The 17,162-nt window shown below is 41.6% G+C and overlaps 1 protein-coding gene across 2 annotated transcripts in view; it reads right to left on the bottom strand.

Moving 5' to 3' along the window:
* LOC308112483 (low-density lipoprotein receptor-related protein 8-like) overlaps positions 1-17,162 on the bottom strand; it is a 106,203-nt gene that overhangs the window by 26,046 nt on the left and 62,995 nt on the right. For both annotated transcript variants that reach the window (XM_080468036.1, XM_080468037.1), the window contains exons 5-6: positions 4,187-4,576; positions 1,285-1,407 (exon numbers count right to left, since the gene is read on the bottom strand). In XM_080468036.1, the coding sequence (XP_080324162.1) occupies positions 1,285-1,407; positions 4,187-4,576 (513 nt within the window). The remainder of the gene's footprint in view (positions 1-1,284; positions 1,408-4,186; positions 4,577-17,162) is intronic.

Below are 17,162 nucleotides of genomic sequence, written 5' to 3'. Positions count from 1 at the left end.
ATCCACTCAACATAATATCATTTGTAATCAAGGTCATTCTTCTTACAATGCAAATCATTTCATAATAAAATTTAACATTATTTTCCCACAATGATCACCATTACTCAGCCAGTGGAGGTTTTTAGACTTACTACTTCATTAAACAGTACTTCCTATTGTCATCAAATTCACCTGGATTCAGAGGGAACTACTGAGTTTTGTGTGATAAATATCAGCCGTGCTGCCCTTTATGCTGTATTAATATCAAATGGTTTGGTTACAACCAGAGTCGGTTATCAAAACAAGATAAAGATTTTCGGCACGTTGCTGACAGCAGGTTGGTTTCAAATATTGAGGAGAGCAATGGAGCAGGAAGAAGCAGCCATGGTGAGCTGAAGATAAAGAGCTGCATGCAACAAGCTGCACACATCCTCTATCTCAGCAAGGTGGCCTGCTCAGTTTACCCTTCCATGCTGTTATGTGGGAAACACTCTCGGTGTGCACAATGTGAGAGCCAACTGCAGTGCAATTATATTTGTTTTAATGATTTTTCATTTATGAGTCAAAAGTTGTTTTCACTGTGGCGTTAACAAATGTACAAACTGGCCTGTTTTATTTCCTGACAAAATCCAATCTAATTTCAAAATAGCACGCACGTAATTATGTCCTTTATTCACTTCAAACTGTGTCAACATGCAAACCTGGCCAGGACACGGACACGCAGCCGAAAACAAAACTAAAAGACTCCTTTAACTTAAGTGTGTGTGTGTGTGTGTGTGTGTGTGTGTGTGTGTGTGTGTGTGTGTGTGTGTGTGTGTGTGTGTGTGTGTGTGTGTGTGTGTGTGTGTGTGTGTGTGTGTGTGTGTGTGTGTGTGTGTGTGCGGGCATGTGTGCGTGTGTGATATCTTTGCAGTAAACTTAAGATTTCTGAAGAAAACCACGAGAGACATTATTCATTATTCAAAACAAAAACATTTTAAATGCCGTAATGCATCACTGCGTGAGTCATTTAAGGATAACATGTCTAAAGTTTAAGCTCTGTGCAGCCTTTTTAACTTATTACTAAATAAACTGATGTTAATAATTCAACTCAAACCACAAGCTAAGAAGTTATTTACATGGGACGCTGTTGTGGCCTGAAGAACATGTCCTGACACTTTTATCTTAAATTTCCTGCTCCAAGCGAACTGAGTGCAATATCAATATCAGAAACACAGCATCCAAAAACGATTGCTTTTTTTTTGGTATAAATGTGTTGTGAAAAAAAAAAAAGGAGGGCAGCTTGTGGCAGCCGGGAAAGCTCACCATTTACACAACCAGACTCATCGCTGTGGTCAGGACAGTCGTGGACCTTGTTACACTGCTTGGTGCCGTGGATGCAGGAACCGTCTCCACACTGGAACTCGTCTGGACGGCACGTCAGCAGAGCTGCAAGAGACACACACACACACACACACACACACACACACACACACACACACACACACACACACACACACACACACACACACACAAAATTGGACTTTTAAATCCCCTTTAATCGCTTCAAGAGGAACATCCTGAGGTCAAATCCAAGCCAAGACCTTTTTCGTTACATATGAAGTTTTTACTCTGTTTGCCTCACTAGTACAAAAAGGATTCTTGTCTGTGCAGAGGCAAGCGCAGAGTCACAATTAGTGAGCAATAACATGTGCTGCACCTCTCAAACAATCAGGTAATCTTTATTCCTATACCTCCTTTTAGACACTGAATGCATCTCAAAGTGATTCACAAATGATAGACACAGAAATAAACAAAAATGTGAAGAACAATAACTGTGAGAGAGTAAAAATATACAGACTTATCTAAATGTGACTATATATAAATGCGTAGTAAAAGTAAATGAATAAAAACCCTACAAAAGTTAGGGAATGGAATAAAAATGAAAGGGAACTCTAGTAAAAGTGACACATTTATAGAAGAAGATAGGGTAATGGAAAAACAAAAACATTGAGGCATAAAATTAGAAGATTGTGACTTGTATTATTTCACGGTTTGTGTTGCCGAGGACAGAGACTGACTCCTCAGCCTAAGGGGCGATATGAACGCTCTTTAATACAAAAACACAAAGATGGAGGCTGTGTGAAGCCACGCCAAATTTCATTAATATCCCAAGCACAGACGAGCTTTTCAACAGCAGCGCGCTCATATATCTCCTCTCTAAACCACCCTAAAAAAAAGCAATATGTATGACTGGAGGTGATATGATTTTGTGCTATCACGCGAGGAGCAGGATGAAGGAAATGTCATGAACATGGGCCCTTTGTTGACTGGACACATGCACATGGGTTATTCGGCCTCTATAGTGTTTCTCTGTATCTTGAAGATCAGTCTGGAGATCTGATTGGCCCATAGCATCCCACTTACATGAACGTGTTGTGGATTCATAAGAAAGGATTCATAAACACGGACCAATCCCTGTAACAGAGTTAAAAGAGTTTGTCTTTTGCTGACGAAGAGGCAGAAAATTAAATTTTACAGAAAAGCCAAACCTCAGATAAACATTAAAGTATGAGAATATTTCCAAGGCGGCGAACGTGGAGTTAAATAGGTTCCCAGCTTCTGGATAAAGTTTGTACCCCTCACCGCCTGAGGCTTTCCTCCTTTACACAGGGATCCAGTGGTCTAATGAAACATCAATCTCTTTTAAGTGCTGCTCATATGACACCAGCGCACAGTGCGAGAGGTATGTTTGATGTGAGCACTGCACATCTTGATAATGAATAGTACGACTATCTGGGCTTCACACTCTGGCTTAGCGTGACAAAAGCTTCAGGGCTCCCCCATCCATGACCAGCTAATAGGAAAACCTGTTTTATCAGACGGCCCCATCGCTGCGCCACGTTTATCAACAGAAACACATTTAAAGAGAAAAAAAAAGAAAGAAAAGTGTCCTACCCAAACTCCCAGTGGGGAGCAAAATATGCTAAATGCCAAAGTAACACCTCAGTAGTGGAAATTAATTTTGTTTTTGGACACTCTCTTTATTCTGTATTCCCGAAGCAGACAGCTGCCTGAACTTTCCTTCCAAACAACAATAATGCAAAATAAATTTGACCCGAAGCATAATCAGTTTTTTGAATTTGTGGTCGTCGCAATACATGAAGTATGCACAGCAGTGCAAATAAAAGAATCTTAAATAGAGTACCGCCTAATTTAGATTTAGCCTGACCTTTCAATGTTGAAAAAAGACGTGGAAACTGAGCAGCAGTGTATGGAAAGTGTTATATTCGTAACCATGGCTCTGTGAGCAACACTGAGATAGAAAGGTGTTATATTAAGGCTTCCACTGAAGTCAGCGGCATAGCCCATATCACTGCACAATCTAGAGACGGACTTTACTGTGATCTATGAGTACAATATTCTAATGCAGCAATTCAATCACACTGGAGTTTTGCAAAATGGAGCTAATTTAGCAAATTTCCTGTTCTTTATTGTCATTCATGTTTTAGCGTGTTTTGTAAATATACAAAGTTCTTTGTGCAATTGATTTCCAAGAGAACAAACATTAGCAGTCCACAAGAGTTGTCGCCTGCATGGGTGTATTATAGCTGCACAAAGACTTGAATATAAAACTGTATGTCCCTTTTTTGTGAGTCTGTAATGTGTGGTTGATAACAACAGTTCGTATTTTATAATGTTTTGTTTGCATATTAGAGCTTTGTGAAGACCTTTAATTGTCAGCTCAATTATTTACAAGTGGATTTTACTATTGAATAGGAATCGTTTTTTTGTTCTATGTAGACTGGCAGGCTCACATTGTTTACATGTCATTAATAAAGTGTAATAAGGTTTATGGGGTGTATTTGGAATTGGTATGTGTACTGATATTTGTGAATGTGTAATGGAAATTGTTTGAGTGTACTCAGACATGTATGTGTGTATCAGAATGTGCATGTGTAATTCCATTTGTAAGCACAATCTGTAGCCACCTGCTCCCCGCAGGCCTACTTTTGTCAAACCCAGTGCTATTTAGTCCCTGTAATGTCACGTTTGTATCCACTGAGCTCTACTGTGTCACATTTAAAGGTCCTTGAAGGCACTAACAACTCTCAGTATGCACACGCCAAACATATATTCTAAATGTATGCTGAATTCATTTTGAGAGTGGAGTATATGAGGAGGCAGGAATTGGATGCAGTAGAAAGAAAAAAAAGGAAAAACTCACGGCAGTCTAACTCATCAGACTTGTCCTTGCAGTCCGGATCGCCATCGCACTTCCACGTTAGACGCACACACTCCCCATTGGCACAGCGGAACTCGCCAGCGGTGCAGTTAGCCCGGCGGTTCAGCAGGTAAGGGGCCCCATCGCCACCGCAGCGCTCGGGCCCTTCATCCGAGCTGTCGGAGCAGTCGGGGTCTCCGTCGCAGCTCCACATGAGCGGCACACACTCTGAGGTGTTGCAGCGGAGATGGTTGGGCCCGCAGGTCAGAGGGGAGCTGCACTTGAGCTCGTCGCTGCCGTCTCCACAGTCGTCGTCGCCGTCGCACACGTAGACGAGGGCCAAGCACTTACGGTTGGCGCACATGAACTCTCCACTGGGACATGCTTTGGCATCTAGAGAACCAACAGAAACAGCAAATCTCAGACCAAAGTTTGAAGAGCAAACAAACAAATCTTTAGGTCAGTACAATGTAATTAATTTGCTGAGCGAGTGTCGAGTTATTGAACTCGCAGACTGTCCGTTCTTAGAGTATTGTTTACGTAAAGAAGTTTCAGAACAGGCTGGAGCTGTAGGTTGATGAGATAAGATAGGCTGAAAGTCAATAGTGGTATCATAACCCAGACAACAAGACAGCATGGCGGTGGTTGTCACAAGAAGCAGGTGAAAGGCTTTCTGTCTCCAGCAGTGGCGGGTGAGAGAGCTCTCTTTGCCATTAGCCGGTCCTCGTCCTCCCTCTGATGGCTCTCCATGTTGGCACTTCATCCTCTCTCAAAGCCTCTTTGTGTTTCCAGTGTCTTTACTTACTCTCAGGTCTACAGCAGAAAAAAATAAATAAATCCGATAGTTTCATGCTTACGTATCATTAGTAATGTAGGTTCTACATATAAAGCCGGTTTCTACTCTTTTTTTCTTTATACTCTCACAAGCTAAATTGGTTGTGCTTGGAAGTCAAACTATGATAGCTCGTAATCTGCTGCTCTATTACAATAAATGCAATATACTACAATATCATTTGTATTAACCATGTTTGCTTGAAGTGATCAATGCTAGAATAATGCTGCAAGGAGGCAGACTGCTGGAGCAGAACATTGACCTCTTGTGCAGCCCAGCTTTCTGGATGATTATTCAGAGGGAAGGAAAAAAATGGAACATCACTACATGGACCGTAAGTAATCTGATTAAAGTCCGATCAGATCAAAATTGCTTTTTCTAAAGACTTGTAACTGATTAGATTTGGCCTATCTGATTGAAATTAGGAGGTTGTGCAATCCGGTTTATCATTTGTGGAACTTTGTGTGTTTGTAAAGGGACATCATAACCACACAATGCAAAAGACAACACAGCTCCTAAATGTGGCATTGTTTCCTCCTGATTCCACTCTGAACAAGGAAAACGTTTCTCAGGTGTCGCAGGTTAAAGGAAAACCACAAGCTGGATTAATCTAGCAAACAAATCAATCTTCAATAGCGGCAGGTTTAATGCTGAAGTCGGATCTGGGATTGTGTGTGCATGTCACAAACAGCCAAGATCACAGTGCAAAGCATTATGGGATTGAGCCATTAACTAAACCAGACAATGTTCTCGGTGAATATAAACCCACAAATCAATCTGATACCTTTATCCAGTGTTCATGTAAACGGGGCAATCCGATCTCTTGATTCGAGACAATTCAATCACATTGATGAAAAAGAGACTGTGTAAACACAGCTAATGAGCCATTAAAACACAGAAACTAACTGCCTAATTGTCGGAGGTGTTTAAACAGAAACTCAGGAATAATGTAAAACTATATTGGAAATGCTACTGAAAATAAACCCAAAATAATTTCTGGATATTGAGACGGTAAACGAAAGACGCAACAGAGATTAAATTATTGCCACTCTGCTGAATTAGGCCGATGACAGGACTAGTTTATCTGGAGCTGTAAGAACAAAACAACCAACCTCTATTGAAGCGGTTTAATGAAATTAATCTGATGTTGGGGTTTCATATGTGTATGTCTGCGTTTAAAAATGAGCTGTGAAGATCTTTTCTAGCTATTCAGCAAATTCAATATCATGCATGTAAAATCTGTAAGTTGAAATCACACATTTGAAATCCATGCTATCTGAATTTATGTCACTTCCAAAAGTCCAAGCCTATCCTGTTCAGTTAGTCGTTACTGCATTTTCAATTTGTTGAGCTTCCTTGTTGAAAACTTCTGTAGCTCTCAAATGAAACACAAAGGTGTCTTAATCATTGTCTTGTCCTCCGTATCTTTTCCAGGTTTTCCTCTGTGCAGCCATGTCTTTCTAACAGCAGTCACCTCGTGAACAGATTCAGGGCCCCCACTGTGCGCCCACAGCAGCACAGAGGCCAGCGCAGGGAGAGGAAGAATTTGATATTTACACAAACCACGGGGAGTTGGGCTCAAACGATGCTGCCTTCGGCTGCTACGGCTGGTTACAGGATGGGATTGCTGTTATGCAGCTTTTTACACAGTCAGCGCATTTGAATGCAGGAGCATATTGTCACAGACCTGCAGTGGAAGTCCTACAATCTCTGCAGAAGCACCTTCGCGTTTTCTTTGTTTTAATGTTACAGATCAAACACGGAAGAAAACAAGCACGCAAAAAAACCCCAAAAACTTTCCTGCATTCAAATCAAGAGCTTCAAAATGAAATCAGTGGTAAAGAAAAAAAAAATCAGTAAATGATCAGCTTTGCTGAAAAGAACTTGGGACTTTTCAGCCAACTAAAACTGGGTGAATGTGTTCTAAACTCATAAAATAAGATACTGTCCTACTTACAATCCTGTGTAATTACACCATATGTTACAGCCACTGCTTTTTCTTTGCAAAAATCTGTGTTTAATTACTTCTTTAGTAACAACATGAATACCACAGAAGCACAGGGACAGCAGTAAAAAAAAAAAAAAAGGCTTTTACTCATCAATATTAAACAAGCTGCATGTGAAGCTGATGCATTTGATAACTACTGCTCCTGATATGTCTCTACTCACACTCTATACTAATTTGGCTTTAAATAATTAAGGAGATTCAATAAGCATGTGCATTATTACACAAGGGGAAGGGCATTAGTAATGTACATGAGTGGCCTGGTTACACTGCAGAGAGACTTGGCGTTGCAATGGGGGCACCAGCTAAATGAATTTCAGGACTCTAGAGCAAATATGAGCCCACAGACCATCTGATGATGGTGTTGAGCCAGTGAGACAGTTTTGGAAGATAAGCACGTCATGGTGTAACTTGGCATTTCACACAGTGGGTTGTTGGTGCATGTAAATAGATGTTTCTTGACACAATTATCTGTAATTGTTTGAACAACTGCAGGGAACGTCAGTTCTCTGGGCAGGGTAGCAGTGCATCGCAGACGAAACACAGAGAGACAGAAAGTCAAATACACCCAAACTAACAACATTTGGACTTCAAAATTAACCCCATATGCATGTTTTTGTACTGTGGGAAGGGACTAGACTACCTGGAGAAAAACCCAAGCAAGCGCCGAGAGTTCATGCCAACTCCAGTGAAAGGCCCTGTCCAGATTCAAAGCCATCTCAGTGTGAGGAAAGCTCACTAACCACTGCACCACCATGTGGCCCTGTGGCCAGAGTGACTCAAGATTTTGTGAAAATCTTCGGAGTATAATGAAATCCGGCACTCAAGAATACCCCTGCTGTCTCGTGGTGAAGGCAGTTTACACAGTGGAAAGGTCGCAAGTCCCTAACAAGGCAAACACAGAGACAGAGAGAGAGAGCGATTCACACATACTCGCATTGACACCTGCAAACTATTTAGAGATAACATTTCTCATGAAATGCATGTTTTGGGAATTTGGGAGAAAATCTATACATGGAAAGGTTTATGTCCCCAAACCCTGACTCACTATGTGGTGAGAGAGAACTGAGCACGACTCCGGGATGTTAAGAGAGCAGCGTTTTTAATTAGCAATAGATGCAAGTTAGGGTGGGAAATGAGCTGGAAAGAGCTTTTTTTCCCCCCAATAATGATGCTAAATGGACTGAAAAAATAGAAAGTTCTGACAGTGCTAAAGGCAACGTGATTATATATGGCAACATAATTGAGTTAAAGTTATAGAAGCACTTGAAGACAAAACATCACCAACCTGAGCATTATTCATCCTTTGCAGAAAATGAATCTCTACACGATACACAGCAGCAAGCAAGAAAGCATGCAATAGTAAAGACATAACTGTGGGCAAACCGCAAACTGTTAACACATTTTATTATTATCGACTAGTTTGATTTCCTTTAATTAGAGTGAAACAAAGGTGAGATGAAATTTCGGAAAACGTGTTTCATTTCATTCACTTAAGAGATCGCTTCAAATCTACAAGAGGAGCAAGACCACTTTTTATCTGAGTGGCGCTATCCCTGAGCATCTGGTAACTCCAGTGGAGAAATTTTTTTATATTTTACATGATAGCTCAATAAGCGGGGCCTGGAGCTGCCTTCAGAGCATATTTCATCAGGTGGCGATGACGTCTAACTGAAGATTTTTCATGGCATAAAGCCCACCGAACAGACTTTCTTTCTGGATTTGCTGAGAAATTGATCTGAGAAATGTTCTGTTGAGGAGAAACATTTGTCAGTTCATTATTTCTAAAAGCCGTGATTTCAAAACGTTCTCAGAATCGTCTCCAGCCACTACAGACTGCTGGGTTATAGGGGTTGTGTGATGTGCAAAATCTCCCAACTAATAATTATCAACCTGGCATGTGATAGGTTCATGTGACGCGAACCCAAGAGTGGAACACAAAATAGTTAAGTCGTGGATAAAACAAAGCACTCAAACTCCAACAAATGTTGGGGGACCAGGTTGCACAGACAAAAAGCCAGACTCACTGAGAGAAAACAGGTTTTCCAGGAATGGAAACAGATGGACTGACAAAGACACTCACAGACTTCTTTGCACAGACGAGGAGAGGGAAATTAGACACAGTTAGAACAATCAGGGACCGGGTTAATCAGCTCAAAGGAGGACCATAGCACCGCATTTAGACAGGCAGGAATGGGAGGAGACTCGGGGTGATTTTGCAACGGCTGTAGTTCAATGCAAAGTGGACTGTGGAGAAAGGGAATTTAGTTTCCACAATGTAAAGAGCAAATCGCATTCATTTCAGATAGTGAAGAAAAAGTACATCAATTCACAAGAAGTCGACAAGCCAGAACAGAAATTAGTCATCTGGGAATGACAGAACTGGCAAAAGAAATTACAAAGTACAGCAGCAGCAACAATTCATTTTTTATCGTTTGATAGTAATTTATACAGGATTATCTCTCTATAGTTTTCTGAGTGACTATTACATTTTGATGAAACAAGCTGTTGTCCATCTCCTCTCATGCATTGTGATGCACCAAGGAAACTTAAAGTGGAGTTGATTTGACCAATGGTCGCCGTGTTGGTGTACTGAAACCAGTTCAGTGGTAGGCACCAGACCACTGGTCTCATAAGGAGAGGAAAATTAGACACTGCTGGAACAATCAGGGGCAGAATTATTCAGAACAGAAGAGGAGAACAGGCCCACGTCAATGTACTAAACATACTTTCTCCAAGTCCGTTCTCGCCACAACATTTGATACAGCATGAAAACCTCAAGTGCAGCACACTTGGGAAGTCCTACTAAGGCCCCCAGCAGCATTTTCCAAATTAATCATGCCCCCTTTAAATTTCAGGCCTCAAAGGTTTATAAATACTTTGCAAGATCAGAGAACTGCATTTTTTTTTTTCTAGGTTTAAACTTTCTGGCAGCTTGATTGAAGTGAGCATGATTATTATTAAAATGTGATCAAGCCACCTACGTTTGCTGTTTTCTGAAGTTTGAAATGCCTCATCATTGTTCTTGCCACCTCAAGAAACAGAACAAATGTGTCGGTGCTCGCAGATTATGCATCATCTTTCCAGAACGGATAAACATGACTGTAGTTTATGGTGATCAGACGGAACCTAACTGAAGTTCACAGATAAATGGCACAACCTTGACGTTGCACAAGCGTTTGCTGACTGAGGCGAAACTGAAATGCTGCTGCGCTATTGCCTATAGGCTGAACTTGTTTAATTAAATAAAATAAATTACCTTGAAATCTTTACGAAGCAATTAGATATAAACACTGCCTGAGCAGCTGTTCGAGAGTCCTATTGAGTCAAATGAAGGACGCCGCCACTTTCAGCCTCTGAACGGCAGATTTGGGGTGAAACTTACGCGCGCATGGCCCAACTCTGTAGCTCCCATTCACACGGGCATGCTTTGAATTGGGATTTACAGGTTAATGATTTATCGAGTTGAACTCTGTAGGAAGCAGACCATTAAAGTGGCAAATTAACAAAATATTGTCAAAAAGCCAAGCAGCCAGTCAGCCAACTGGCAACAGCCAATATATTCGTCCAATCACCAAGCCCAAGTGTGAACTAATAAAAACTCTATTACTAAATGTGTGAGAGCTTTACATCGGAGTCACATGGCACCAATTTCTTTTGTTATTCCTTCGGTGGGAGAACCTCTTCTGTGATTGCTGCCGTGCTCGTCAGAAGCTGGCATCATAACCCATTTTACTTTCACAAGCCGCTTTGATGATAGCAGATTGTTGCCAGCAGCAACCAGCTCAGATGTAGAGGCAAGCGATGACTGGTTGTTCTGCTCACATTAGCATTACAGCTGATGAGTGTGGACTGTGTGTACGCAGTTTGAATGCATGAAGCGAGGCATAACCCAGAAACAAATAAAGCATGAAAGGTTAAGACAAAATTGGGTGTAGAGGAGGAAGGAACGGCGAATGCAGACGATGTTGCGTGTAAGAATGCAAAAAGAGAGATTTAGATCTTTCTGTCCACAGTCCATGACAGGAGTCATCAAAGTATAGAGCATTATAAGGGTTTCCTTTCCCCACTAAACACTGTGCTCCACTCCACCGGTATTGTGGGATTTACCTTCCGTTGCTGTGGCTCGGATCATGTTTTTATGATTTGTGCAAAAAAAATCTTGATTTTGTTCTTGTGTGAAGCCCTTTGAGTTCGTTACTCAGTGAAAATCCCAAATTTAGATCATTATCGTAACACCTCCACTGTTGGTGCTGGGTCTTAGTGGGCAGGACTCTCGCCTCACAGCGAGAAAACCCCCTGGTTCAGTGTGGTTGTGGTTATAAATCATACCTAGGTGAGAATGTGAGGAGTGTGATTGTCCTGTTATTGACAATTTTCACCTATTGTCAGTTGGGATTAACTCCTACGGCCCTCTTAGATAAATTGTACATCTTCTGCTCTTTGCTCATTCCAGACTCTGTCAGACTCCCACTGTAAAAAACCGAAAAGCATTTTGGCCATGGCAGAACTGAAGTAAAACAGCCAGATGATTGTAGTTATTTTTAAAGATTATTTCTCTGTTGCTGTGCCTCTTCTACCCTACAATTTGGAAAGCACTGGTCAAATATATATTCCTACATGTAAGCTTAAGGTTGCAGCTCATACCGATCTGCGCGAGTCCCAGAGCTGAGGTCTTCTGCAGCCACAGCCGCTAAAGCAAGGTCATTCACACACAAGCACACGGGACATCCACCAATGACAGTCCTACGAAAGAGAAAACACACATACCCGCTGCCGGCCAGTTCAGACAGGTCACAGTATCTCACCAGGGAAATAGCAAAGTGGCTGCCCTTTCCTGTGATGCTTCACACACATCTACTGAGCAAACACAGCGGTTACAGAGACAAGACAACTCTCCCATCTAAGGTAAAAACCAGGACAAGATAATAGAGGACAAGGCAGGAGTCAAAGTCTGACTGATACCACTACTGCCTGAAAACTTCAACTAGCTAAAGGCCAATTGTTGGGAACAAAGGAGGGGGTCCAATGACTGCTGGGGCGAGACAAAGTAACTACTATTTAGTTGAACTGAGGGCCTGTCAAGATTTCGATTAGCAGAGTGAAACTCAAAGAGAAGCTTGTCAGCAAAAGCAGTCGAGAGCTGTAAAACAGTCCTCTGTGAAAGCTTTATCACTGCTAATGCACGGCATTAGCTGGTTGATTTTCACCACATGAAGAGGCAGACAGCTGTGAGGAGTGCAGGTTGTAATTGTTTGCCTCGTACTACCCATGCAGCGTTAAATATGAATACGGAAAACAAGGAACAATACAACCTCACACAAATATCATATGCACTCAGCAAGCCGTCAACTCAGGCCGACCTTAAGTGCTGCTGAAAAACACACACACGTGCACTCAAAAAACACACAACCCCAGACTGGTCCCTGTGTCTTGCAATAGTTCCCAGGAGACAGACACGCTCGAAAGAAAACACCCAGAGATGAAGTGCACATTAATCTCCTCATTGCTGAGGGAAGAGGACACAGTTCAACTTCCTCCTGCAGTCTCTCCAAAGCTGCCGCTTAATGTAATGTTGATCAGGGAAAGCTTTCTCTTGTGAGGGTTAGATTCTACTTGATACATAATTCAACATGTGGATGACTTAATTAGCGGGATACCTCAGCAAGATTTACTTATTCCGCTCCACAGCGGTCTATGCACGCTGTAAATTCCCACTAATAGCAGAACATGCTGAAGCTAACTGGATAGGTTCCAGCTCAGTCAGCGTGGATGCACTACTGCTCTAGTCGTAGTTGAGTAAGAGTAAAGTGAGCTTGAACTCAATGCTCACTGTGAGAAGGATTAAGCATGAGCGTGCTCACAAAAGCTACAAAAGCCAAAAGGTGCCTCTCACAAGCCACTGGTTCAACAAAAATCCAACTGAATCTCGTTTGTTTGGGATACTTATTGTTTGGGATGGTCTGAGTGTTAGCAGTCAAGTGGTGTGTTGTGGCGTTATGACCCTGATCTAATGGTTGCCTGGCTGCAACACTACTTACAACTGCCTCTGCCTCCAGTTCTCAAATAGGCCAACTGAGCGAAGAGAGGAAAGCCGGAAAGCAGCCTCTTGATTCAAGCTCAAACAGACCATCACACTGGAATGCCTCACTTTGCTCACCGAGCATTTGAATGACAATTTGAAGGTGACACATATTGATTTAGTCAGAAGATACCAAATTATTAACTTAGCCTGAGCCAACCACAGCTAACGTCCCGAAACAACTAAATTCCTGAAGTCCTGGCCAACTGCTGCAGGCAGTAGAGAAAGGAAAGGAACCAGGTTGTAGAAGAGTTTGTGAAGCTTGATGGCGGTCCGATTAGTCGAATGATCACTATTAAACATTGGACTCCCCAGGCAGAGCTGACCCGCAACCAAAAAGAGAAAACTATCCAGACTGACGGGAGGGGACGGCTGAAAGATGTATGGGCATCATAATGATCGACGACTTCTGTTGCTCAATTCAACAAAGCTGTGTGATTCCTTATTGCTGGTTTCACCGACTACAATAGTCTTCATCCGGTATTTGAAAGGTAAAAATGGGCAGCAATTTTAAAACAAGTATGACTCACTGATAGTTATGTGGAGATGTATGAAGCTTAATGGCGAAGGCGAAGTCAACGGGAGTTCGTAGACTGCTGAGCCAGCATATAAGAAAAGAGATCAACTATAGCAGCGACTCATTTTCCAGCCTGCTGAAAGAAACTCTCACTTGAAAGATCAATACAGTTTAGGTATACAGTAGTCTTGGAAAATTTCCACGGCTTTTTTTCCCCCCTCAACATCAGGCAGCTTTTTCATTCACGTTATTGTGCCTCATACAAAACACGGCTTGTTGGATTGATTGAAGCATTGTTACAGCACCATTCCTTGTGTTCTGCCAGCCACAATTAGTTTTCTTCTCAGAAAATTGGCAGCTAATACACTTGACCTGACATTTATGTATATATGTTAGCTGACCTTCAGGCGGTTACACTATACCTTTTTGCTTCGCTTCAGTCTGCGTCTGGAAAATCAAAAACCTGTCAATTTCAGCAACTCTGAAAAGGTAGCTCATATACGTCCACTAAGATCCAACAGAAACACTCTGTACAACAGGAGCCATCCTTATACTGACAAGATGCCTCCTGGGGCCTCTGCCATTTTTTCCATTTACTTTTATTGATTGCGTTAAAGAGCTCTTTCAGTGTCCTAATGCTCATTTTGCAGATTTTTACTGACAAGCAGAAAGAACGAATAAAGCCTCGCTGTGAAATGAAGTGGAGCTGGATTTCATTTGCCAGTCACTAGAATAAAGTTTGTTTTCCCTGAAGCGTGCCTACAAAGGGCTGCAGTGTCCAATAAATGATTCACCTGTCAGTCAGTCGGAGTTCATGTCTACAATTCAATAATAAATTAGCCTAAACCGAAACCAGGTCAGCTGCATGTGCTGGTGTATTGTACCGTGGGAGGTTATGAGAGGGGTGATGTGTACACCACAACTATGCAATAGTCTTCATACTTGTAGGAAAGGAAACACGGACTAAAAACAATGCCAGGACCAAGAAGGGCATATTTCACAAGATGGGGGGAGCAGACAAAAGTAAGAAACATTAGGGCAGCTTTGTAGATGTGTGTGCAGACAGTTTGTCCAGGACATTATTGATGGTTTTATATGCAGAAAGTGCGAAACAGTATAGCGGCATCAACAGCAAAAACATCTTCTATTTTTGATCAGACTTGCCTCTCTTCCTCACCTCCATACAGCCGGCCAATCGCGACATTAAGTGGGTGCAAAATGTTGGATGGTCACTTTCTGAAAATTCCAGAAATAGTCTAACACCTGATGCTAGGAGGGAGTTACAGAAACTATTCCACTATCCATCCAACTCTCATGAGGAGGAAATACTGGCAGTGCAACTCAAAAACATGCAGGCTATTAGTGTTCATAATGCAGGCAGCCAAACCATTTCTCTCAACAAGGAGACACTCTGGTGTGACACGATGCATCACTTTGGGAAAAGGGATTTTGAGGTAATGACCATGCTCTGAGTTCTGAAAAGATTCTATAGTGGGTGTGGATACCTGGTGAATCAATGCAGAAGTTACATGAAACAAGCGATGCAGACTCCAGACCATCATTTAAACGGTCAAATATGTCAGAAGCTGTCCCACTGTCCCACACAACCGTTCTGAGTGAGACAAAGAAAAGACAGAGACGCTGACCCACTTGAGATAAGGTTTTCCTGGACGTGGACCGTAGCGACGGCAGCATTTCTACTTCATATTTAGACTCTGAGTCTCTTCAACTTTAGCTGCTGAGTGCCGCTGGAGGCTTTTCAGACTTTCACTTCATGCTTTAATGTTTTGGATTTCCATAACTGCACCCAGAGATGATTTGGAGCTGCACCACTGCGAGCTGAAGTTCACAGCTGAGCCTCCGCTGGCAGGAGTGAAATGCTACTGAAAACACTTCCTGCTCATTAGGAAGTTTGACTTTCAATTTTGCGCATGTCCTGCTGCATCATTTGACATATGTTCATTCAATCCACCCCCAAACCTAGATATACAACTGCATTAATGCTGCTTTGAAGTCGATCCTCCAGCTGCTGCGATGCCAATAGCTCGCCCACAATGAATAGACACATGGAAACATACACACACCAGCTGGTAATTTCCAGCGCTCCTCCCTGACCTCGCTTCATGTTAATGATCTGAAGCCTTCAGTCTGTAGCTCACAGTGTTAATGACATGTAAGACAAATGTAGAGCTCGTTTAGTTATTCATTTATTTGTTTTTCAAACTTAATACTCTAAAATGATAGCAGAGATGGACCCGCTTGTGCTTGATGCTGGATTAATATGTAGTGCAAAGACAACTATGCAGCATTAATTGAGACAATATTCCAAACTTTACAAGCAAGAAGAAAGCTTGGGCTTTTTTGCTGTTGTATTTACAAGTCTGAGCGATTTGAACACACTTTAAACTTCACCATCAATCTCGGCTGTTCAGTGTTCGGGCTGCAGTCACTTAGTCATCTGTGATCTTTTAATAGCTCCAAAGGGAATATCTATTAATGCTCAACACAGTGAGAATACTAGCAGTTTAAGCCCCAATCAGAGCCCCCCAAAAAATGTACATACACAAGCCTCATTCAGATAATAGATCAATGAGTCAGGGGTTCTAAACTAAGACATTTAACTCATCAACAATTCTGTCCGTGCACCCTGCTACTTTGACATCCATTCAGAAAAGCCAGATTGTGGTCACTTTCTAAAAGTAAGATCGTATCAAGCACATTTGAAGACCCCACAGTCCACATACTTCAGATATGAACTATGTCAACAACTACCATCTGGCTGTGGAAACAAGGACGTCCACATTCAGGGACAGTTTCTTCCTAAGAGAGTCCACTGCGATAAACTCACATTAACTGCTGAAAGTATATTCAAAACGTGCAATTACAGTTATTTCCTACAATTTATCTCAAGCTGATACATATCATATATTATTATTAGTATTCGTAGTACTAGCTGTAGTAGTATTTTAAAAAATCATCCCAGATGAATTGCTGACTGTTAAAATCTCATTGTCACTCAATTTCTTACAAATTCTACATCCAAATATCAATGAGTCAGTAACAGTTTCCTCCATTACAGAATCTGCCTGTACTATACATTGTTTTGCCTACTTGAGAATTTGTGAATCCCTGTTTTGTTAATAATTTTCAAAGTTATATTTTCTTTAACTTTCTTTTGACCTTTCTAATAACTAATTTTACGTCATTCTTACATAAACTTTTGATCAATAAGTCAAAGGGACCTTTGGTCTGATCAAACAGTAATTCAACTTGTCAAGATTTTGATTACACTTGATCATATGGTGCAGTTACTTGAGAACAACACAAATTCACCGATTGCAGCTATTTTCAACAAAGCAATTTTATTCAAACACAGCAGATTATTTCTGCGACAACTGGTTCCAAAATCGTGGTTTTCCGGTGATGATAATCCTCTAAAAACGTGTGATCTTAAACGTTTGGTAAAGAAAGAGCTTACCAAATACATAGTACATCCCGGGGAGGTTCCTTCCAGCTAAACTGTAATTCAGCAGAAAATGTGAT

The sequence above is a fragment of the Lipophrys pholis genome, assembly GCF_963383615.2.
Source record: "Lipophrys pholis genome assembly, chromosome: 1".
NCBI lineage: Eukaryota > Metazoa > Chordata > Actinopteri > Blenniiformes > Blenniidae > Lipophrys > Lipophrys pholis.
Note: the sequence above shows the minus strand (reverse complement) of the source record. Positions and strands in the feature narration are given on the sequence as shown.